At 42.3% G+C, this 24,728-nt stretch overlaps 1 protein-coding gene across 10 annotated transcripts in view; it reads right to left on the reverse strand.

The window, feature by feature from the left end:
- The window catches only part of THUMPD2 (THUMP domain 2 tRNA and snRNA guanosine methyltransferase), a 55,721-nt gene that overhangs the window by 4,795 nt on the left and 26,198 nt on the right, over positions 1 to 24,728 (reverse strand). For 3 of the 10 annotated variants that reach the window (XR_012511881.1, XR_012511880.1, XR_012511879.1), the window contains exons 9-11: positions 18,695 to 18,803; positions 8,886 to 9,005; positions 4,437 to 4,578 (exon numbers count right to left, since the gene is read on the reverse strand). Coding sequence is in view for 5 of the 10 variants with exons in the window: in XM_074378758.1 (XP_074234859.1) it covers positions 12,233 to 12,557; positions 18,695 to 18,803 (434 nt within the window). In the remaining 5 variants the exon portion in view is untranslated. The other 7 variants (XR_012511882.1, XM_074378760.1, XR_012511883.1 and 4 more) reach the window with 7 other exon arrangements.

Here is a 24,728-nt window from a genome sequence, read left to right on the forward strand (position 1 = left end):
CCCAAACTAACTCAGATATAACTTGCAATGTGTTATGGATTAAGTACTATGGAACATTTATTTGATGGCTCAAGCAGTATTAGGTTAGTAACTCAATATGGTTCTACACCTCAATTTAAAGCTTTCCCATTTACGTGCTGATATGTTTCACATCTCTAATTGGAATTCTGAAAGGAAGGCTTCAAAGATGATTTCCTTTGAATGCAAATAGCTGTACCAACCGACCGAGAACCCGTTTACATTGCATTATTTGAATTTCCCTGGGGCCATGTCCTTTGACCAGAAGTTCTCGCTGCAGGACAACCACAGATGCTTGAAGACGCTCAAGGCACATTGTTGCATACTGGGAGCATGGCTATCGAATGTATTTCCCCTTTGTATACAACCCATACTTTGCCATCCTTCAAAGCAAGATTTCTAATTGTTCTAAGACCTATTAGACTATGTCTTCATGTAGGGTCCACAAGAGGAAAACAAATTGGCTGGCTATAAAATAAGATACTTTGCTGTCTTATTTTTCTTCTCTGTTAGGATGTACTGTAAAATGCTGCCTGCTGTTTGTAAGGCCTTGGGCTACACATGGGCCTCTCTGCAGACAGGAGCTGAGAGAATAGTGGGCTGGAGAGGCGAGAGCAAGTGGGCAGTGGTGTAGGCGAGATTTCCAAGATAGGCAGAGCCCTGCTGACACTGTAAGAAGACAGGGTTTTATCCTGGCAATGGAAGTCCTTAAAGGACAGTGGTGGGATCTGATTTCTATTTTAATGATGTCAGGGTTGTCACTGGGTGGAGAGAATGGATTGGAAAAAGCCAAGACACGAGATGGAGAAGCCAGTTGAGGAAGCTGGGTGTTGCAGGAATCCAGGAGACGCGATGATGGCTACAAAGATGGCAATGAAGATGGGGAGAAGTGATATATTTAAGATGTATTTTAGAGGTGGAATTGACAAGATGTGCTGGTAAATTGGATGGAGGGGGAAGGAAGAGACATTATCAAAGACGTGACAACGAAGTAATTTTTAGAGTTAGGTTATTTACTAAGAAAATTACGGTTCTTAAAAAGGGGATACCATAGTTTGAAAAAAGGAGAAAAAATACGAAGTTTTATGGCAAAACCAGTTAGGAAAAATCCTTAATTGAGTGGAGCCCAGGCTTGAAAAGCTGTAGTTGAGAATATGGCCCCATGACCCCACTGCACCTTCTTTTTAATTGATCCAATAGCCAGCCATGTCCTGTTTGGTTCCTAGTTGTCCTCCAGAAGCTGCTGATAACCAGGGTTGGCAAAGAGGATTCAGTATGAGTGAACTTGATCAATCAGTGGTGACTGGGAGGATTTCAGTCCAGCCACAGAGGGAAGGATGTTGTGATGGTGACTGAATGGGAAAGGCAGATGTCACTCGCTGGCCACCCCCAGCTTAAATCCCACCTGGTAGACTGTTGGCCTGCTCTCGTTAAGTTTCCATCACATCTTAGGGCTGGCATTGCTGACAGTCACAAAATGCACAGACCACTGCCCCATCATCTGCTCATACTGGGTGGCCAGGACTCAAATGTTGTCACCACCTTGAGCATGGGTTGTGAACATGGATGAACTGTACCCTCAGGTTCTTTAGGAAACGTTCTATATCTTCATGGGACCATAGAGGTAAATTCCCTCAGTAGCTGGATAGATGTGGAGTGACTTCCTCTGGAGATTCTGGGAAGTGCATGGAAGCCTTGCTGGTGCAGGGGTTCATGGAGGCTCCGCTAGAACCAGGCAAGAAGGGCCTGGGACTCCACTGACTGTGCTCCCAGAACACAGTAGGTCCCTCACCGTCACAGACAGATGTCAAGCTCGGGACGTTTGGTTCTTGAATCATAAAACACCTTTTATTTTTATCCTCATGGCTTTGCCTGTCAGTCATGTTGACTGTGGTGAGGACCTGAATACTCGCTTTAGAAATCTGGCTGTGCCTGAGCTGAACTTCCCTGAGCTGTGGCATTAGTGGGCTTGAAACTCATTCCCCACAACGTAAAACACCTCACAGCTCATCACAGCGGCTGAAGCTGTTTAGCACAGCAGCCCGAAAAGAACCCGGACACCTGCATAAATTGCTGAGGTTTTCTCATCTCTCCCTAAGCCCTGGTTTCCATTTGTTAGTTCTGGATTCTATTAGTTTCTCAAAAACCACTTCCCTCTTTCAAAGCACTTGATTCTAAGAGGATGATGCTGGAGTCCCATTCCTGTCTATTCCTAGGTCTCCTTGATCCTTGTAAATATTAGGCATAAAGAAGTGGGAAAGAGAGCTGTGATTCTCAAGGCCTCTCCAGTTCTGTCTCTCGACATTGATGAGACACCAAAGGGACTGACTGAGGTTCCTGAGGGGCTATTCCAGGCCACGCTCTTTATAAACCGTATCTTGTTTTTATAGCCCCTACTTTATAGACAGAGAAACTATAGCTCATAGAAGGTAAATCACCTTCCCTAAGGTACCAAGTGGCAGAACCAAGGTTTGGATGCTGGCCTGTTTGCTGCAAAGTCATTATTCTTTCCACTTTCCCACCTGACATCTGCATCACCTACCCGAAACCCAGCACAAATGCCAATAGTGCACTTTTAACCGTATGTGCGCTTATTTTCCAAAACTGTATACAGCTAGGAAGGTTCACGTTCCCCCTCATTTTTCATGGTTCCCCTTGGAAGTTATGGCTCTGCAGTTTTTAATCCAGCTGCTGAATTTCTCTACCGGAGCACACACTGCCCTTTGTAACTCTGTAAAGAATGCCAGACCTGTTTTTATAAGCACAGCACCTCTCCTTACATGAGTGCCCTTGAGGAGCTCCTCTACTCTGCAGTCGCCTAAAGGTATGACAGCAATTTTAATTACTTTCTTGGCACTCCCCCCCACAGAACATTTTGAGAAATTCCCATGTCACTTGGGCGGCTCAAAGATTAATATTTTAAGGGGGTAGGTCCTCTTTCCTTTGTCCTGTGAAAGCATTCCTGATGGCTTTTTTTTAAAACATTATTAAATGAAAGTGATTATTCAAAAAGGAGGCTATCTGGTTAGAGACAGTGTAGGAACTCAGAAACTCATGAATTTTAGTCCTTGTGTTGTGACCATCTTAATCTGTGGTCCTGAAAGTCATCAATTCTGAAACTCTGGTGTCATCCACGAGCTGATGTGCCTTGCAGGGGTGTTGGCAGTAACCACACTTTTAAGAAGCCCACAAAATACTTCAAACACTAGAAACTTTTATTTATCCAAGTTGAATGATTAGTAATTCATTACTAATACCGCATGTAAATTACACAAACAGTAAAAGAAAGCCATCTGATACTGAGTTGAATAAGGATATCTTCCAAGTTTTTGAAATTATGAATCAAGGAGAGTTCTTCATTTTATATTTTCTCTTGAAGAGGTTGGTCTCTGTGTGGTGACTTCAAAACCAAACCAAACCAAACCTTGAGACAGCCTTGGGAGGTATGTGGAAGTGCTAATTGTCATCTTGTTGACAATAGACTCTGAGCATTAACCCAAGATCTCTCAGCCAGTTTCTGGCAAGGCATCTACCCCCGCCCTGCCCGCCAGCAGATGAGCTAACTAGGTTTTGAGGTCCACAAAGTGTCTATTCCTGCAAATGTGTCGATGGAACGTCAGTCTCTGCTTTATGTCTCTGCTGTGACGACAGTAAATCGCTCTCCTGCCAACATGTTTCTCAAAGAAAGGGGACTCGGGAATTGAAACTAAACCAAGTGTGAAGGGTGATCTGGGGGAGACAGTGCATGTGATTAAGGCAGTATTGATTCAGAGGACGAGCCAGTTCTTAAGCAAAGAATTTTCCAAACAAAGCAACAAGTTTAAAGAGTGCTCACAGGAGTGAGGAATGATGTTCGAGAGAATTGGAGTGAGGGGGAAGGAAGAATGAGGGTGAGCAGCAGTGAGGTGGGCTGAGGGGTGAGGGTCCCACGGAGCCACGTGGGGCTGGATGTATAGACACCTTCTCACAACCTTGCCATAAAACAAAACAAACAAACAAACCCCCCCAAGAAAACAGTAACTGTGGGGAGCCAGATGAGCCAGATGAGTGAATAATGCAATGGGTTAAGGTGAAATTTAGTCCAACTTCATTATTTTTAAAAGCAATCAGCCTGCAGGTCTGTGATACGCCTACATAATCAAGAAGGGTGTCACGGAACATGTCGAGCTTTTACCTGAGCCGCTGGTTCTGTGCTGCGTGATTCCATACATTCTAATGTCAGAGGGAAAAGGAAAAAAAAAATTTCCCTCAGGGAGTCACAGTTGGAAATTTTTTTCTTTTTTCCATTGTGACATGGGAGGGCATGGATTTGGGCAGAGCGAGAGGGAGCTTTGTCTGGCATCTGGAATCTTTCTGGCACTGTTGACCTGGTTGGCAGATGGGCGTGGAAAGGAATTATCACGTGGTCATTCACTTACCAAATCTGTATTGTGTGCCTAGCACGTGCCAGAGACTGACTTCAGTAGAGGGGGATAAATTGTGAGCAAGTCAACGAGGCCACTGTCTTCGTGGAGCTGCCATTGTGATGGTGGAGAGACGGTCCACAAACAGACATGTCAGCTGTATGGAGAGAGATGGAGACAGCTAAGAGAGTGGAGCATGAAGGGTGAGGTGGTGGCTCGTTTAGCTGGGGGGCCAGGGATGGCCTCGCTAATAAGGGGACATGTGAGCAGAGAGCCTGGGCAGTGCAGGTGCATGGGGACTTGTCCAGGGAGAGAGGGCAGCAAGTCCAAAGATGCATGGAGCTTTGCATATTCCAGGGTCAGCAAGGGGGGCCGAACGAAAGGGAGCGTGTCAGAGAGGAAGGAAGAGGGGTACCAGGGGCCAGAACAAGACTTGGGGTTTTCTTCTGAGGAAAATGAAAAATCACTAGTGGGTTTTGAGCAAGAGAGTGATATCATCTGATTTACAGAAAAACAAAAACAAAAACCCCTCTGCGCCAGTGAATTACTTTTCTTTGCTTCTCATGTTAGTACCCAGAGGCCAGGCCTGGGCACTTGGGTCCCCCTGGCAGAATTCATGGTTAACATGCCCACTCTCCCAAGGTGAACTCAGTCTCAAATAGTGTAGACGTATCCAGGGCGGGAGCCACAAAAGGGCAGTTAGAAGGATGACCACTCAGTGGTAGAAAAAAATGTGCATAAGCGAGCGGGGCAGGCAGGGAGCAGACCCGGAGTCATTGTTCTCATTTGTTACACGCTTGGGAAGGCAGTTATGCACTGAAGGAACGTGATGAAAACTGACAATATTAAATGCTTGTGGCATTCAGACGGCAAAATAACACTGCAAATTCCTGATTCTCTAGAACATAATAAGTTCATAGAACGTAAGTAAAGACGAAGCTTACCACACCTAGGCATGTTTTCAGTTGTTTTTTTAACTTTCAAAAAAATCCATTACTTTTCACTGTCAAGTATTTGCCCGGACTCTGTTCATCTTTCTCTCTCTGTCAAGCTTTTTCAGAGAGTGGTTTTATCCCTCTGTTTCCAGGGGTCAGGGGTAACCCTATCTGTCAGACACTGGGACCTCCGCATGGTGCCCTCCTGCTCCCTGCCTGCCTCTCCTTCTAGGCAGCGGTCACAGTAGCATTGCGGGCGAGGTCCCTTAACCAAGGAGCACCCCCAGAGCCTGTCACGCAGTAAGCACTCAGAAATGCCTGCTACATGAATGAGTGAAGGAACAAATGAATGAGTGAAAGAATAAGACAATCGAAAGGCTATAAACACTATGGGAAAATACCTAGGGCTTTGTATATGAATGAAAATGCATGAAAATACTCAGGATTTCTTTATTACCAGGATTTCTCTGTTAAGACCTTGCTTCTCACCTAATTTTTGTCCAAAACTTCCTTGCACAGCATCTTGAACAGTCATATTGCCTAATATCCAAGTGCCTCTTGAAAAATCAACATATTTTGAGTCCCCAGTGAGACTTAGCTTTCGAGGTTATGTAGGAAGTAGGTAGGGGTCTCCCCTGACAGCTGTCTGTCTCTCAGATGGCTTTCTGGGTGTTCCTTTGATTTACTGTCCTCAGATCCACAAGCATTTATTTGTTCCCTTCTAACAGGAGCCAGTTTAATGTAGTTCAAGTAATATGAACTGTTCTTGGGTGCCACACCCTGTGCCAAAGCGGAGGAAATACTGTAGAAAACTAACTAGAAGATAGCCTCAAATTTTGGAAGATTTTCAAAAAGATTTATTGGCTTGCGCATTTGTTAAAAGATATTTTAGCAGAAACTGAAACCATGATTTAGTTCTGCCAAATACACAGAGATACTTAGAAGCACTGCCTCTCATGATCACCACCACTGTCATTCACGTCAATGAAGAAACACATTTTTAACACATTTTTTTTTGCCATTTGCTGCATCTTGGTTACCTACATAAAAGATGTCCACCTTTACATATTTTTTTTTCTCCTGAAGATGCAAGTAAGGCTTAGGCACAGAATGAAAAAGACTGTATTGTCCGAAATCTTTGAGAGGCCAAAACATTAAAAGTAATTTGGGGTGGGGGAGGGGCGGCAAAGAAGATACAGTTGAGACCGGGAAAATACAGCAGAAGGGCACATGCCCAATATATGTGAGCCTCGCACTGAGAATGAGACGGGCAGGGCCTGCCCGATAGGAGTGGGCTTCAGTAACCGCTGCGTGGGACGAGGTTCCCAGCTGCTATGGGCAGAATCTGCTCTAGGTCATTTAGCAGAAAAGGAGTTCCTTAAAAATATACACATATGAAGGTGTTCAAGAGGGCAGGAAATGAGTCTAAGTGGCAGTACAGCTAGGAACGCCTTCCAAACCCTGTGACAGAACTGTTGTCACGGTGACCCACTGCAGCCTCTGCTGGGTAGCCACACCACAGCTGGCACCACTGCTTCTGGGTCTGGAACCCTGCCCTCTGTCCCTGCTGACTCCTGAGGCCAGGAGCTTCTGCTGACGTCCTTCCAGGCAGTGGGCTCCGTTCTGGTGCCTGCCTCATTAGAAGCGCTGGGGTAACAGCCATCCCTCCCACTTTCACCCCTTGGTCCCTTTATTCTGACTTTGGGAGAAAGAGCACCATCTACTGGTCACTGGTTCATCCTGCAGGGAGGCGTCTCACCCCCAAGAGTTCTTTGCCGGAACAGAAATTGTGTTCAGTAGGCTGTTCCGCCGTGCCATTAAGCCTTCTGTTTCAGGTGACGGGGTAGATTGTAAGAACAGAAGCCCTATGAGCAGAGGTCTGCTGTCTTACTCACATCACTGTAACTGAACTCTGGTGGGAAGCATTGCTGCAGGGAAGTAAATGATAGTAAGCAAGGCACTTTTTAAGTCCCTGAAAGGCGTGGCTGGTCTGGAGAATCCAAGTCCAGAGTGAGCAGTTCTTCCAGTGAGGACGAATTACTGCCCTCTCTGCAAGGGGCATTCCCGCCTGGATGTGGGATTATAATAAGTCTAGGTTGGTTGCTGCTGCTGAAAACGAATCAGCAGGGGCAGTAGGCACATCAGCCTTGGTGAGGAGTCCTTGTCGGGCTAATGCACTATCCCCATCCCTGACACCATGGCCACCTTGTCCACGAGGCCACTGAGCAAGAGTGGCTGAGGAAAGGGCACAGGGCAGGCAGTCTGCTACCTGAATACTTGGAATCTCGTCCTTGATGGAAACTCTTGACCATTCCAGTGGTCAAGACACAAATATGCTCCCATATTGAGGCTGGTTCTGACATGTGCATCAACTTTCCTCTTCCTCAGACCTCCTTTCCTGTCACTGACCATCCTTTTGAACTGGTAGCCATTGCCCGTGACAGAGGGGGCTACTGCCTCTCAGGCTGTCTCTCTTTCCCAGCAAAGTGTAAAACGTGGACCACTCCTAGGAGGGTCTCCTTTCCCTGCTGTCCCTCAGCCCCATGTGGGACTAAAATGCCCCAGCAGTGAAATGCCACCAGGTACCAGCAAAACTGGCAGGGCCATCTGCAAACCAGACTTGACTTTCATCCTCCTTGGTGAACTGCTCATGGGAACTCCCCACAGGGACCCTGGTCATGAGGGATGGGGGCTGCACAGCTGGCGGGAGGCACAGGGCTGGATAAGGTCCCAGCAGCTCACGAGGACAGTCAGCTATGCACACTCAGTGCTGATACAATCCCCTCCCAACTGATGGGGGCGTGCTGCTGGGCTGGGCTCACTGTCCTAGCTTGGTTGATCAAATCACAAGATGGGCAGTTCAGGTCACATGGTCACCTAGTGTTCTGTGGTCAAGCCCTCTATAGCAAGAGTTATTTCTGAAAGGAGAATGATTGCTTGCCCAAGAGAGCTTGGCTGTGCTCCAGAAGCGAAGAGGATGCATCTGCACTCCCCCTACTGGGACTTGCTGCGGGCTGCACACAGCATCCAGGCGGGTCACAGACACTAGAGCACTATTCGATCTCCTGGGTCATCAGGGCAAAACAGCTGAGTACAGAGGGCCCTGGACCAGCTGGAGAGCCCTCTCCTGCCCCGGCCTCCGTTAAAAGTAAATGAGTTAGAGCAGCAGACCCAAAGCTGACATAGGTTGCCTTCAGATGCCAAAGAAGTCCATAGTTCAGTGGTAGAGTGTGTGCTTGGCATGCACGAGGTCCTGGGTTTGAGCCTCAGTATTTACATTAAACGAAAGAAGTCTATCAAGCATCTGTGCCCCTTTAACAGCACCAATAGCTGCAATTCCTAATAAAGATACGGTATGTTTGTGTTTGGCCTTTTGGGTAGGAAGAGGGAGCCTAGGGAGTATGTGAACTTGGCCCTCCAGCGAGAGGCAACCTTTCTCCACGGTTCCGAAGCCATTGTGGGGATTCTTTTACTGTGGAAGGGAGCTACTCCAACTACGGACTCAGGAACTGGGGAGATGGCCACATACCTTTTCACTGAGAAAAACTGAAGCAATCAGAAGAGAACGTCCACCGTCTGCCACCGCCACATCCGTCCGCCTTCCAGCACCTGCGCCCCCTTGCAGCCTGTGCTCCCACACTGCGCATTTCTGTAACGAGCACCGACTCAATTATTATCGCTCGGTAGGGGGATGATGTCACTGTAACGTGAAAATTGGGTTGGATCGTAAGTGATTTCCTCCCCAGTACCTTAATATATTGTTCCTCCAGGTAAGAGCAGCTGAACGTGAAGGCCACCGACGGGATGAGCTGACTGGGGCGAGCTGCGGAGGAATAAGGTACTTAACGTAAGGCCCGCCCACTGCGCCTTCGTCGGGTCAGTTTCAACACAGGTTCTGTCTTGGGAATGCTGGTTGTGCAGTTAAGCAGCTCCTACCCTTCCTTCCACCAAATTCCGTCAATCTGTGTTTGCCCTTTTCTTGGAGCTGTGGAGTGTTAGAATGTAAAGTTTTTTTTTTTTAAACTGTGTTAATTGGTGTTTCTGATAGTTGCGCAGTGTGCAAAGTTGGATAGGTTTGGAATGGTCTGCCGCAACCCTATTTTCCCCATCAATTCTGTTATTTTTAGCACATGAATTTGTGAATGACAACATTTTCAGGAGCACGCTTATCATGTTGCTGCAGAAATCCTATATGCTTCTTCCCGCATATAACCATGGAGAAATTATTCATGCTCTTATGTAAAGCTGATTCCTCCACCTGTGGCCGGCATTCCATCCCCTGATTCAAGGACACGGCTCCAGCATTTGTCCCCCTTTTTCTAGATCATCAGGTTTTCGTCTTTCCTGGAACATTCTCTTCAACATAAAAAAGCATGTGCTACTTCTTCCATCTTACAAAAACAAAAAACCAAAAAAAACCAAAACCCCTCATTTTCTTGATTCCACTCCCCCTACCAACCTACTACCTCCCTTCTTTACTCCCTTCACACCAAAACTAGTTGAAAGAGTTGCCTGTACTCACTACCTCTGGCTCTTTTTCTATTTTCTTGTAAGTAAGCCCAATCCAGTCTTGTTTTGCTCCTTCTCCACTCCACCAAAACTCCCACTGGCAAAGTCGCTAATAACTTCCCCACTGCTAAATCCAATGGTCAATTTCCAGTCCTTATGAGAAGGATTAGCAGCATTTCCTGGGTGATTGCTCCCTCCTCCATGTTCTTTGTTCATCTGCCTTCCAGGCAACTGCCCTTTCCTCATCCTGCCTCACTGGTTGTTCCTTCTCAGTCTCCCCTGGAAATTCCTCTTCTGACCTCTGAGTGTTGGAGGAACCCAGGGCTCAGCCCTGCTCCTCTTCCTCTTTCTCCTTCACTCAGTCCTTTGTTGATCCCATCCAGTATCATGGCACCTGTACGCAGCAAATCCCCAAGTTTCTAGCTCTTGAGTAGACCTTCTGCTCAAATTGCAGACTCACCTGTTCAGTTGCCTACTCAGCATCTCCACGTGGATGTTTAATGCACGTCTAAAAGTTAGCAAGTCTAAACCTGAACTTGTGAGCTCTCCCACCAAGCCGGCCCCTCCTGTAGTCTTTCCCTTATTGGTTGACTGGGAAACTCCACTGTGCCAGGTGCTGGCCCCAAATTTTAGTCATCCCTGCCTCCTCTTCATCACACCACACATCAAACACATCAGTAGATCCTGCTGATTCTACTTTCAAAATGTATCCAGAATCCACCTGGGGCAAGCTACCGTTTTTCTCTTGCCTGGATTATTGCAAAAAACTCCCAAATGGCCTCTCCATGTCCACGCCTACCTCCCTACAGTCCACTCATAATACGGTAGTCACAGCATCCTGTAAAATTTGTGTTAGACTGCTACTTGTTCCAAACTCTACAGTGCTTTTGAGTCAAAGTCTTTCAATGGTCCTTAAGGCCCGCTGTGGCCTAACCCGCCACCGCCTCCTGCCACTCACTGCCGCTTTAACCTCTCATTCTCCCCTCACTTGCTCTACTCCGGCCACATCTGCTTCTCTGCTGTTCCTTGAACACATCAGACACTCGCTCACCACAGGCTGTTACATATGCCTGAAACACTCTTCCATGTCCTTTAGGTATTTGCTCCAACCTCACATTCTCACTGAGGCTGGAGCTATTTAAATGCCAAACACTTCTGTCCCCACCCTCCGGTCCTCCCGCATCACTGCTCATTTTCCTCTACCCCTGCAGTGCCCCTCCACCTACCATCTTTTAACCTGTCAAACACATTACTTATGTCTACTGTTTCTTACCTGTCTTCCCCACTAGGTTTAAGTCCTGGGAGGGCAGGGATCTGTTTGGTTCACTGATGTGCTCCAAGGGCCTAGAACAGTGCCTTGGCAGATAGTAGGTATGTGATAAATACTTATTCTGTGAATACGTGATAGGCTCCAGTCACACCAGGCCTACTGTGAGGGGCTCTCAGGTGAAAATTCCACTTCTCATCTGTGCCCCACTAATCCTACTCTGACCAGTGGACCTTGATACTGGGCCAAAGTTATGTGCCACACCCTAGCTGGAAAACAAGATTTGCTTCTATTTTGGAGAGCTGGGATTCATGAGGTGAGAATTTTCCAAAACGTGGGAAGGTTGTTCAAATGGTACTAAAGCAGCCATGAAGCTAAGCCACCACATGAAGCTACTGAAAGAAAAGAAATGAAATGATATTTTTCATCAGCTTCCTGTTTCTTCAAGTAGTGAACACAAGGAATGCCTTTTATTTAAATCAGAATGAGGTCACAATTTATTAATGCTTTTAGGAAAAAAGCAAAGTTTATTTTTCATGTTGGAGGACACTGGCTTAATTCACGTTGCTCTTACTGCCACTGACTTGTGTATGGCACATACACAGTGTATTGCAAACACAAGTTCGTTTCATTCCAACGGAGAAGAAAATTACAGGTTCAAAAAGTCAAGTTTAATATCAAAAGAAGCTGATGTCAAAACATGAAAGTTTCTACATTTCAAAAAATTTGATGGTGCAAACATTACCAAACGTGTGATGACTGCCATATACTTTATGGTGAGCCTCTAAAACCTTTGGTTTTGAAGTTGAAGCCTCTGCTCAGAAACAGTGCAGGCAGAGCTGATCTTTTCACATTCTGACGAAAGGCAAAGCTTGAGTCCGTTGGTTCACATATATATTAATTGTTCTTTGTCAGAAACATCCTTCAGCGTGTGAAGCAGGAGCTCTTATTAAGAACAAGTATCCAGCAGCCCCAGCCCCTGTCTTAGGGGCGTCTGTTTACTTGGAACCCTCTGGCACTGTCAAGAGTTCACAGACAACCATCTTCTACTGCTGTACAGCTGGCACAGCACCGGAACCCAGCCTATGGCAGCAAGCCTGCTATGGTCCAGGAGAGTGCAACTTCTTATATTTGCACATGAACGCATCTGTTTTTCCCAGGCTAACTTTGTAGCATTCCACTGGCACCAAAGAGCCAAATGGTGGCATTCTGTCCAAGGAGTCCTGGTTACTGGCTGCGAATGAAGGTGACACTGGGTCTGATATGCCAGTTTTCCCCTCAGGATTCAAGCACTCTTCACTCCCGGGTTCACCTGCGTGGCCCTCCCTACAGTTCAGAGGGATGCTGGTCCCTCCGTGATCTCTAAGGCGCCTGCAGTGATCTTCGCTGAGCAACAGCACGGCGGTTCCACCAATATGAAGCACTCTGCGACAAAAAATGATAATTGGTATGAGTGTTTCTTTCTTCGCAGACAACAAACAATCCCACTTTGTTTAAAATATTTGGTGTTTTTAATTTGAAATTTAATTTTATGTATTTAAATACGAGGATTTTGATAATTAGGTAGTATCTTCCATAATGCATATTCATTATAGTAATTATGAAATCACTAGTACAGATCTGCTTTAATTATCTATTTTTACTCTATTTAAAAGGCAAGCCTCAAAGTAATTTGTAGTCACAGTCTAATAAGTGATTGTACAAAGGAAAAGCAAGTGAAAGAATCCAAAGGAATCAGCGTGTGTCAAAGGCAGTAGGCTGATAGCAGAGTAAAGTCACAGGCAGGAGTGAGGACAGGAACAAAGAAAGGGCAAGAGGGGAGATCAGAAGAAGAAGGAAGACCTTCAAGTGTCAGCTGGTGGAGAATTCGTTTTCTTAATCCTTTGACCGAAGTCTGAATGGCACTTCTGTGGAAAAGGTGCCAAATGACATACAATCCCCTGAGTTGCTAAAGCGATGACCGAACAGTGGGAGAGGCAAGTAAGTGAGGAGTGACAGAGCGCAGCAAACGCCACCATCGGGCACGTGTGGGGTCTGCAGGAACAGTTTGGGCGGGAGTTGGGGAAATCCCCAGAGGATGGGATACCTACACGGGGTGTCAAGGACCAGCAGGAGGGGGCTGGGCGGAGGGACCGCTGGGGATGGGGGCACGGGGGTCCTGGAAGCAGAGAACAGCAAAGGCAGGAAGAAGTGAAGAGGAGGAGCATGGCATGCAGTTCAGCCTGGGGGCGAGTCACGGGTTGGGGGAGGAGAGGAGGGGAGTTCTGGGTGGACTGTGCTGAGCGTGGAGGGGATGAGAAAGGCCAGGGCTCAGGGCAGAGATTCCAGTTTCTAACAGTAAATGGGAGATAAAGCCATAATGGTAGATGAGATCGCTGGGGTGGCAGCACAGAGAAGAGACAAGGGGCCAAGGAAGAGACTTAACATTCAAGGCAGGACAGAGGAGGAAGAGCCCATGAAACAGAGCCTGTGAGAAAATCTGGACAACAGTGGTATCATATGGTATTTGTCTTTGTCTTTCTTTCTGGCTTACTTCACTTAGAATGACAATCTCTAGGTCCACCCATGTTGCTACAAATGGCATTATTTTATTCATTTTTATGGCTGGGTAGTATTCCATCGTATAAATATAATACAGCTTCTTTATCTAGTTATCTGTTGATGGACATTTAGGTTGCTTCCATGTCTTGGCTATTGTAAACAGTGCTGCTATGAACATTGAAGGGAGGTGTGTATCTTTTTGATTAGAGTTTCCTCCAGATGTATGCCCAGGAGTGGGATTGCTGGATCATATGGTAAGTCTATGTTTAGTTTTTTGAGAATCTCCATACAGTTTTCCATAATGGCTGCACCAAACTGCATTCCCACCAGCAGTGTAGGAGGGTTCTCTTTTCTCTACAGCCTCTCCAGTGTTTATCGTTTGTGGACTTTTGAATGATGACCATTATGACTGGTGTGAGGTGATACCTCATTATGGTTTGGATTTGTGTTTCTCTGATAATTAGTGATATTGAACATTTTTCTTGTGCCCTTTGGCCAGTTGTATGTCTTTACTGGACAATTGCTTGTTTAGGTCTTCTGCCCATATTTGGATTGGGTTGGGCTGTCTGTTTTTTTTCTTATTAAGTTGTATGAGCTGTTTATATATTCTGGAAATTAAGCCCTTGTCAGTCTCATCTTTTACAAATATTTTCTCCCATTCTGTAAGCTGTCTTTTTGTTTTGCTTATGGTTTCCTTTGCTGTGCAAATGCTTATAAGTTTAATTAGATCCCATTTGTTAATTTTTGCTTTTATTTCTATTGCCTGGGTAGACTGCCCTAAGAGAACATTGCTAAGATTTATGTCAGAGAATGGTTTGCCTATGTTTTCTTCTAAGAGATTTATTGTGTCTTGTCTCATATTTAAGTTTTTAAGCCACTTTGAGTTTATTTTTGTGTATGGAGTGAGGGAGTGTTCTAGCTTCACTGATTTGCTTGATGCTGTACGGTTTTCTCAAAACCACTTGCCGAAGAGACTGTCTTTTCTCCATTGTATATTCTTGCCTCCTTTGTCGAAGATTAATTAACTGTAGGTCTGTGGGTTTATTTCTGGGCTCTCTATTCTGTTCCATTGGTCCATATGTCTGTTTTTCTGCCAATACCACACTGTTTTGATTACTGTAGCTCTGTAGTATTGTCTGAAGTCTGGGAGAGTTATTCCTCCGCCTCTTTCTTTTTCTTCAGTAATGCTTTGGCAATTCTAGGTCTTTGATGGTTCCATATAAATTTTATTATGATTTGTTCTAGTTCTATGAAATATGTCATGGGTAATTTGATAGGGATTGCATTAAATCTGTAGATTGCCTTGGGCAGCATGACCATTTTAACAGTATTGATTCTTCCAATCCAACAGCAAGGGATATGTCTCCATTTCTTTACATCATCTTTAATTTCCTTAATCAGTATTTTGTAATTCTCCATGTATAAATCTTTCACCTCCTTGGTCAGATTTATTCCTAAGTATTTTATTGTTTTGGATGCGATTTTATAAAAGGGATTGTTTCTTTACTTTCTTTTCCTATTTCATTGTTAGTGTAAAGAAATGCAACTGACTTCTGCATGTTAATCATGTATCCTGCTACCTTGCCAAATTCTTTTATCAGCTGTAGTAGTTTTTGTGTGGAGCTTTTAGGGTTTTCTATGCATAGTATCATGTCTTCCACATATAGTGACAATTTTACCTCTTCTCTTCCAATGTGGATCCCTTTTATTTCTTTTTCTTGCCTGATTGCAGTGGCTAGGAATTCCAAGACTATGTTGAATGGAGCACTGTTTTAAATGCTTTGTATTATATATCATTTAATCTTCAGAATTCAAGTATATTCTCAGCATAGCCATTTTGCAGATGAAGAAGCTGAGGCACTGTGGTTTTAAGTAACTTGGTCATAGAGTAAGTTTGAAAAACTGTGCAAAGATGTTCAGAGCATTGTTCTTTATTAAAATGAAAAAGTGGGCATTACCTAAATGTCCATCCATAAGTACCAGCTACATAATGGTATATACGTATAATATATGTGGCAGCCACTGAAAAATACAATGTACATTATAACAACTGATCAGAAAAGAGATTCATGACATATTTTTGAATAAAAAAAAAGCAGTTTATACACTGCAGTAAATTAAGGATGATCCTATTTATGTGAAATTGAAAACATGTATCTACTTGTGTATATGTACATGGAAACACGTCTAGCAGGATATTCACTAATTTATTTATTGTAAATTTTTTTCAAATAACAGGGAAAATAAGAAAGTAAAAATCACCTGAAATCCTGCTACTCAGAGATGAACATATTGGATAAACTGTCCTTCCAGGCATCTTTCCATGTTCGTATACACATAATTTCTTATTAAGAAAGCTATTCAGAAATTAAAAAGCAACATTTCCCAAGTTGTAGTCCTCTGAACACTAGTGTAGTATGAGAGATTATTTCCTGTAAAAACAACAAGAATTATGTGCAATAAATTGGGGAAATCCTGTATCAAACAACATGAAAGAGATTTCCCTTTTGCATGTGAACCTGCATGATTAGGGGTTGATGGTACAAATTCCCAAATTATTTGAACTTGGAAGGCATGAGGCCTTAACCTTCTACCACTGTCTCGGTTCCAAGCAGTCCAGTAAATTCATTGTTTTTTGAATACCCTTTTTGCTTCACTGTTTACTCAAGATGTACTCAAGTTGAGTATCTGTATGTACAAAGCATGGCGTGGTCTTCTTTTTTATTCTTTGCAAATTTCTAAATTTCACTGAAATCCTGCTTCTTCCATGAATCCACCTCGAGTCTTTGGGGATACAGTGACTTCCTCCTTCAAGCCGAGCAAGCTGATTTCTAATTTTGCTCATGTTTTACATGGTTATATTAGAGAGGAAAACTCAAATATTATACTTGTCTGAATTCCTCACTGCACTTTGCATGCATGAGACTGTTACTGCTGAAATAAATTAGGGGAGGAAATAACTGAGCTAGGAGTGTGTAGCTCACATTACCAGAGCAGTCATCTGTCTGATGATTTAAGAGTCTGAGGGCATGTTCTTTCTTGAAGAATCCAGTGCTGTCTTACATTTAGGACCAACTATGAGCATGTTTACTGGCCTCTTATATTTTTTCTTATTTTTGCTAACAAAATTCCCTCTCCATTCCCTTCCATTTTCTATTTAGAGTCTTAAACTATTGGTAAACCACTGGGAAAAAAGTTATGTTGACTTAGATAAATTTATATATATATCCCCACCTAAAGAGGATCTCAAAAGGATCGGAAGTGGCTTAAGCTAAAACAAAGCTAACAGTTACTGAACGCTTTGCAGGTGCCAGCACTGTTCGAAGAGCTTTAAGTCCACGGACTCCTCAGAGCAGTGCTGTGAAGTAGGTACTGTTACCTAAAGACAAGGCACAGAGTGGTTAGGCGCGGTGCCTAGGACAGAGGAAGTGTTAACAGAGCCAGGATCAGTGCCAGGCAGTCAGGCTCCAAAGCTGGGACTCGGCACCACTACACTGCACTGCACTGCCTGCATCAGCCTCAGACCAGAAGAGGGCAAAGAAAACCACAAACGCGAAGGGCAGGCAGCAGGGAGGCTTGGTCACAGGAGACGGGAACATTCCTTTTGTCCAAATATGTTAACCTCGAACTGATCCTACCAAGGTTCTCAAATTATGTGGGAAATCTGGAATATCTTCCTGTTTCCCAGGCAAATATTTGAGTTTACTGAAACAATGTGATGACAGTCATGTCTGTTACTGTCTCATTTCCAGCTACCTAGCATAAAAACCAAAACTGGCCTAGAGTAAGTCAGGCTGGCATAATTTTACTAATGCTGAAAGGACTGCCTACTCCAAACACTGCCCTCCACTGCCTTGTGGACATGTGTGAGACATGCAGACCTAGACCGAGGGACGGTAAGCCGCCGTCTCTGGGAGGTTCCAGGTTAAGCGTAAAGTTCCACATTCAGTCTAATATGCTCACACACACTGGTATCTCACCACGAGCAGGCTGAATAGCATAGCTGGTGAATAGCTCACTAGGCACGAAGGCTGGGGTCGTCAACCCTGGCGCACGACAGAAGCAGTTCGGGAGCCCTTAGGAAATACTGACGCCCAGGCTCCCTCCAGACCAGTGCAGTCGGAGCCTCGGCCGGGAATGGCAGAGAATGGGCAACGGTGTTTCTCAGAAGCTCCTGAAGTGACGTTAGTGTGAAGTCAGGGTTGCAGAATCTGCTCGAGGGGAATGTGCTGTCAGGCAGAGGGGAGTACGGGAGCTCAGAAAGCGTCTGACTTGTAGGTGTGTCCCAGAAAGGAGATCCCAGGTGACAGCAGGGTTACCTGCAGGATGGATGTTGTCCTGCACTGCCAAGTGCTTAGCTGACACAACTCCATACGAACTGACCGCTTATCCATGCCCTTTCATTCCTCTACGCATTGGAGGCTCTCTCCTTTATCAACTTAAATGATCAGGAAAATACACTTTCAGGCCACACTGTTTGAAACTCTCAGAGAAATACTTTGAATTATATTCCCTGAGGCTGACCTTAGAAACACAACACAAATAGCATCTCTTCATTTTCAAATCACCATCAACAATGGTGTTGTCCATTCTATGTGTCTGAATGTTCTCTGTGGAAATTCTGTTTTGTTGTTCGGTAGCTCTGTGATCTTGAGAAAGATAAACTTTCTGGGTCCCAGTTTCTCACCTATAAAGTGTGGGGGATTTACACACAGGAGGCAGGGTTTTGGGGAGGATTAGAAGTAAATATGTAAATTAACTAGCTCAGCGACTGAAAGAGAGGTTACTATTTTAGATACTCAAATTTCAGTCAACAATGAAAAAATACTTTTTTTCTGAATAAAACTTACAGTGTAAGATGATATGGAATAACTAATTATAAACTTCTGACTTGAGACTTTAGAAAATTAAGCTATAAAAACTGTGGGAAATTATTAAAATGCAGTCAAATCTTAACTGAAGAGCTATTTTGGTTAAATGCCCAATAGCTCAAAAATCATGGAAATAAATCCACAACTTACCTTTCCATTTCTTGTAGAATGCTTTTGATGTCTTCTCCTAACTTAAACTTTTTCCCAAATGGAATGTCAGAAATAATAGTATCGACACTTTCTGAAGGCAAAGGCAATTCTGAAATACAAAAACGACAGAATCCTATTACAGTAAGTTCAAATATTTAAAACCTAAATATGAGATAACTGAAGTACACAGGATTATTTTTACATATTAAATAAAATTTAGGGTTACTAATATTGTTTTAAAGAAATTACAGGATCCTGAAAAGCTTTCAGAATCACAGAGAGATGGTACAGTTGTTGTGTTCTGTTCTTTGAAAATTAGTTTTTCAGGTATAATAAAACACGACATAAGTTGAGCAGATTTTTTAATTAACCAGAAAATTCAATTCTTTAAATACATTACATGAATAGAAAGTTGCTAGATCCAAGAGGAAATATATTGTCTAGAAAAACCTTTTACAAAATTACACCTATAACTTTCACTTCCCTTTTCATGGTTATATATAAAATTTTGCAAGTGTAGATCTATTTGTTTCTAAGGAAGATGGTCCCTAGCTTTCACTGTATTTTTAAAGGAGACCCAAAAGGTTAAGAACATCTACTTAAGTCCAAGACTAGAGAAAAGGCTAAACAGTCAATAATCAACACAATGAGCATCATCACTAAATAAAATTAAATACAGTGTTCGATTATTGAATCTAAATTTCTCAGCTTTACATTTTATTCTCAGAAATTAGATTACCATAAGGGGATACACTCAACCTTAACTTCCAGATTTTCTGAGTAAACTTCTCACTTTCTCTTTATTTTATTTCCATCACCATCTAAAGTAAGTTAGGTCAGATACTTTCATTTTGGACAGCATCTAATTCTATAGAATTCCAACAGAACTTAAATAATCTTTACTATTCTGAAGACAATATAAATTTTTGTTGGCAGGAAATTTAAAAATTAAACAAAAAATCCTGCAGTCTGGGAACGTCTAATGAACACTTGTTAATCTTTCCTAGTTCTGACCCTTACCTGAGGTTAGCAGGAGAAAGAAGAGCAGGTTGTTAGAAAACAAGTAACAGGATAATATACTGTCAGGGCTGGGCAGGAAATCTTTTTTCTAAGGCATGTTTTAACTTCACACACATAGCTTTAGGGTATTGATACAGGACACATCTATTTGCATACTATACACTATACTATACTGAATACTGTGACGATACTTTTTGCAAAACTACTAAAGACAATGAATAGACAAGGAAGGTGATCATGGTTACCAAGTGTTTTATACCTGAGGAACCATGCAGTAATTTATTCCTGAGACCGAGCCCAGGTCTTTTGCCTACACACACATACATTAGTTACCCATGTGCAGGTTTGGTAACATTTTTTCCCCTTCTGGTTGGTCTCTATTTTTATTTGCAACTTTCCTACTCTGTAACATATAATTTGCTGAACTGCTTTTAAATCATTTTAGAAGCTGAAGGAATAAACTTCACCTAGATAGAAGAGAATAGTTTTTATTTTTACAAAGTTCTATAACTGAGCAGTGTCATCTACCAACACAGCATAAAGTAACCCAAGCTTCTGTTGACAGGGCCAAGAGTGCAGACTCTGGTGTCAGATGGTGTGTGTTTGGCTCTGCCACTTACTAGCCATGGGGCTTTGGGAAATTATTGCTTCAGTTTTCTCATCTGTAAAATGGGATAAAAGTACCTATCTTAGAAGTGAACAAGTGAGGAACTTATGGAGAGTATTTAGAACAGGGCCTGGCACAGAGTGAGCACTCAGCTGTCAGCTGCTGTAGTCATGATTTCCAGCGTCCTCCATGATGCGTATGGGGGAGACGACAGCCAGGTGGAGACTAGTGGGCTGGATGGAGCCCTTCAGAGAAGCTCTGCAGAACATAGCAATCCCTTCCCACGGCTGCTCAAAGCTAGGTAGGACATCTACTTCCAAATGGGCCTCTTTCCAACTCGCCTTCCCTTGAGGGCAGTAGTTCTCAAGGTGTGTCCCCAGGCAAGCGGCATCAGTACCAACTGGGAACCACAAATGCAAATTCTCAGGCCCTCCTTAGCCAAACCTATTTAGTGTGTTATCAGAACCAACTGAAGGGCTTGGTAGAACACAAGGTTGGTCCCACCCGCAGAGTTTCTGATGCAGAAACTCCTAAAATCACGAGCACCTGACCCATAAGATTCAACACAGAGTAAAGTCTTTTAAATTATTAAATATTTGAACTGCCTGTGAACGAAGTGTTTGTAACTAAGGAGATAAATTTCTGAAATAGAAACATAACTCAAAACAAACAAGTAGAAAATCAGCTCTTTTTTGCATCTCTGCAGGATGATTCAAGAACATGAAAAAAAATTTAAATACTGGTATGTCTTAAATAAAAGAAGTGTCCATTTCCTCCTTCCTACTGGGAGAAAAATGAGGAAGAACTGCTTAAAACCAGGGTTATGGCCCTAAGATGTTTTCTTCCAATAGGTTTTAAAAGCCTTAAAGATATCTTTCCATTTGCATACTTAGACAAAAGACTAGGTGAACTGAGGACTTCTATAGAATTGGGCACACTTTTCCTATTTCCTTCCATCCTGCTCTCTGCTGTTTGTTATTCTTGCCACCGTCCAGATTCATAGCAATGGCATTCTGTCCTGTAATTCCCGCTTGTTCAAAATCAGTTGTATATTTGATTCAGTCCTCACGACTAGTCACTTTACCTTGGCTTTCTCCATTTTTCAGTTGGTTCGTCTCTTAAATGTCTGGATTTTATTAATTTTCCCCCCAAAAGTGCTTATTAGTGAAATGTTGCCTGAACTTTTCTATATTTGAAAGTATCTCTGTACTAAAATGACATCTTGGTTGGGCACGATATTTTTGGTTCACACTTTGCCTCAGTAACCTTGTAAGTAGCCACTATTCCATTGGCTCTTGCTCTGTAACTTTCTCTCTTTCTGTCTTGGCCAGATTTTGAAGTTTATGGCATTAGATTATGCACTTTCCTTGTCTGGTTGCTGCTGGTGAATTTTTTCTTTCTATTTATGCTATTCTTTTTCTTATCTTATTAAATATAGGAGAATGCAAATACTTCAGTGAAGTTTCAATCTGTTTTCTTAATCTAGAAGTCCATAATTAGTCTGAAATATACAAAATGTAGTCTGACTTCTGGATCTGGCCACCATTTAATTTATAGTTCAGGCAGAAATGTTGTTAAGAACAAAGGGGTTAGAAATAAAAATAAATTTCTATATAAATAAATAACAAATAATACTACATTCTATATTTATATTTATATAGAATATATATGTATTTATATAGAATATAATATATTCTATATTGTCTAACAAATTGGTTTATTATAGTGAATCTAAAGACAACATATCTGGCACAATGAATTTTTTTTAATACAAACTTTAAAAAGTATCATTTAACATTAAAAATAAGTGAGATAATTATTTGTGGTCTGTATTCATATACTGATCAGTTTCTCAGATGTATCTGCTTAGATGTATCTGCTCTCTCACTGGTATTTTTCTGAAGAATGTAGTACTTTTTTCTAAAATGTGAACTTCTAAATTTTTTTAAACAATTGCCTGCAATATTCTTCAAAGTTTCATTTTTATGTTTGATAAACTTATCTGGAAATGATAATATTTTTATTTGAGAAAACAGTTTCTCTATAGGAAGTAATGGTAGAGAGCTTAGAGTAAATTCTGCTAAATGGAGGAGACTGTCAGTCCTACTTCTTTCATAGGGAAAGTAAATATTTCAGCCCTTTGGTTCACAGCTTCTCTATTCAGGTGCCTTTGACAAATATTTTCATAACACAGAACTCAGATAAGTTGTCTCTATTATTTTAATTGTTTTACCAAATTCAGAAGCTATAAAATCTAATAAGCCCTTCTCAATTCCATTCCATTCCATTCTAGAATACACATTTATCCAATTCAAATTAAGGAAGCCTTTCGAAGGTTCTCCCCATAAGACTATCCAAGACTATATTTACAGAATTCCAGAATAAACACTGTGCATTATTGAGCTCTCACTGCTTTGTTCATTTCTTCCTTGGTGTTTTTAGGGGTAGATTTTTAATGTCCTGTTGTCAGTTTTGTTTTTAGTAACTATAATTCATCAAAAATTTCAAAAACTTAACTTCTTTTGGCACTCCATTTGTTGAATTCTTGGATTACAGATTTCCAATGACTTTTGGAAAAAAAATGCAACCATAGCAAGGCAACTTCTTTAAGGTAGCAGTATAATGTGCGATACTCTGGGCTAACTTACAGTGTAATTCTTCAAAGGCTTAAACATTTTAAACCCAACTAATGACAGGCAAACAAATAAAGCATGTGCTGTCATGCAGAATTTTATTTTTTTGCATTTAGTCATCTTTATCACCGACAGTCTGCAGTTCAGTTACTCTGTATATATTTTAAAAACTTTTGAAACAGTCTTTTATATTTTGATAAGTTTCTATTTCAATTCAGAATGTCACAGCTTGTTTGGAGGTAACTATGAATTATGTGGGTACCACATCAAATTCCAAGTACATTTCCGTCTCATAAGTTTCTTTATTTAGTAAGAACGTTAATTTTTGCCATGATGCTGTGGTCTACCAAACAATGTGTAAACAGACACACAAGCAGTGCTGAGCTGAATTTACAACAGTATTCACAATAATGAAAGATGTTTCATTTCTGACAGAAAAAACTTCCTTAATTTCCTAGAACTGGGGGGGAAAAAGCTAAATCACTACTGGAATTGACTTAGCTGATTTCCCTTTTTGTAGCATCTGCTAACACCAGTATAAAACTGGCAACATGTAACTTTCTGCAGAGGTCTTCTGCCAGTGGAGCCAACATATTAACAGATACAACTTCATTTTGTTTATGTACGTAAGAAAACTCGGAATTGTAAATGAGCAAAATGAATTTAGAAGAGTGGTCATTTGATCTAAATGAAAAGTCATGCTTCATAGAGTGATATTTAAATGCATTTCCTTCAGCTGCATGTGCTAAATACTTAACTTTGGGCTTGGTCTCCTTAAAATAGCACCTTCCAGAACTCTAAGCATCTCATCCTCAGAGAAAGGCTCTCTTCTCTATTTGTACTCATTCCCTAGGTGATCTCAGGGATTTAAATGTTATCTACACTAGTGATGCCCACCCTCTCCCCTAAACTCCAGATCTGTATACTGAACTACTACTTTGGCATCTTCACATGGTGTCTAATAATCATGCGGAACTGAACAAGCCCTAAACTCTAACTTATTCCCCCTGCAGCTTTCCGCAGCTCGATGAAGGGTAACTCCACCCTCTAGCTGCAGTCAGAAGGCCCAGCATCATTCTCGTTCTTTTCTTACCCGGATCACTGCAGTAGTCTTAACTAGTCTCTTTGTTTCCATCCTTGCCCCACTATCATCTATTCTTAACTTGGCAGTTAGAATGATCTTTCAAAAAACTAAGATGTATTGACTACTTGGTATCATAGAGAACTTTTTTTTTTAAGACACTTAAAAAAATAACAATTAAGCTCCATTGCTTGTTTTTAAAGTGAAATCTTATGGGAAATGATAGAAGCATAAAAACTGGTAAAAGTGGTGTTGGGGGCACAGCAAAGGAGTGCATCCTTCCTCATGCTGCCACGGCCCTTTGGAGACTGTAGAGGGTTTGGAAAAAAATCACTGCTCTAACGCTACTTACAGAGCCATTCCATCCTTTCTTGAAGGTCTCAAAAAACAACTTTCTTAAAGAAATTAGGGTGTATGAAAACTTGATTTCGGTCTAATCACTCCTCAGCTTCCTTTGGAAACGTGTGTCTTATGCAGAGTTCTGTTAGAAACCTTGACAGGAAGTCTGGAAAGAGTTACTGGCAGCAAACGAGATCTCAGTCAATAAGACAATCTTTTCTTAGAGGCTGCTTTATTAATGCACTTATACAAAAGTTATCCGAGTATTTTTTTCTTGTTGATAACTCATCTCTGCTACTTTTCCACTATAATGAAAAATTTTTAAACAATATTCTGTTCCTTTAGATTACAGGT

This window comes from Camelus bactrianus, chromosome 15 (genome assembly GCF_048773025.1).
Source record: "Camelus bactrianus isolate YW-2024 breed Bactrian camel chromosome 15, ASM4877302v1, whole genome shotgun sequence".
NCBI lineage: Eukaryota > Metazoa > Chordata > Mammalia > Artiodactyla > Camelidae > Camelus > Camelus bactrianus.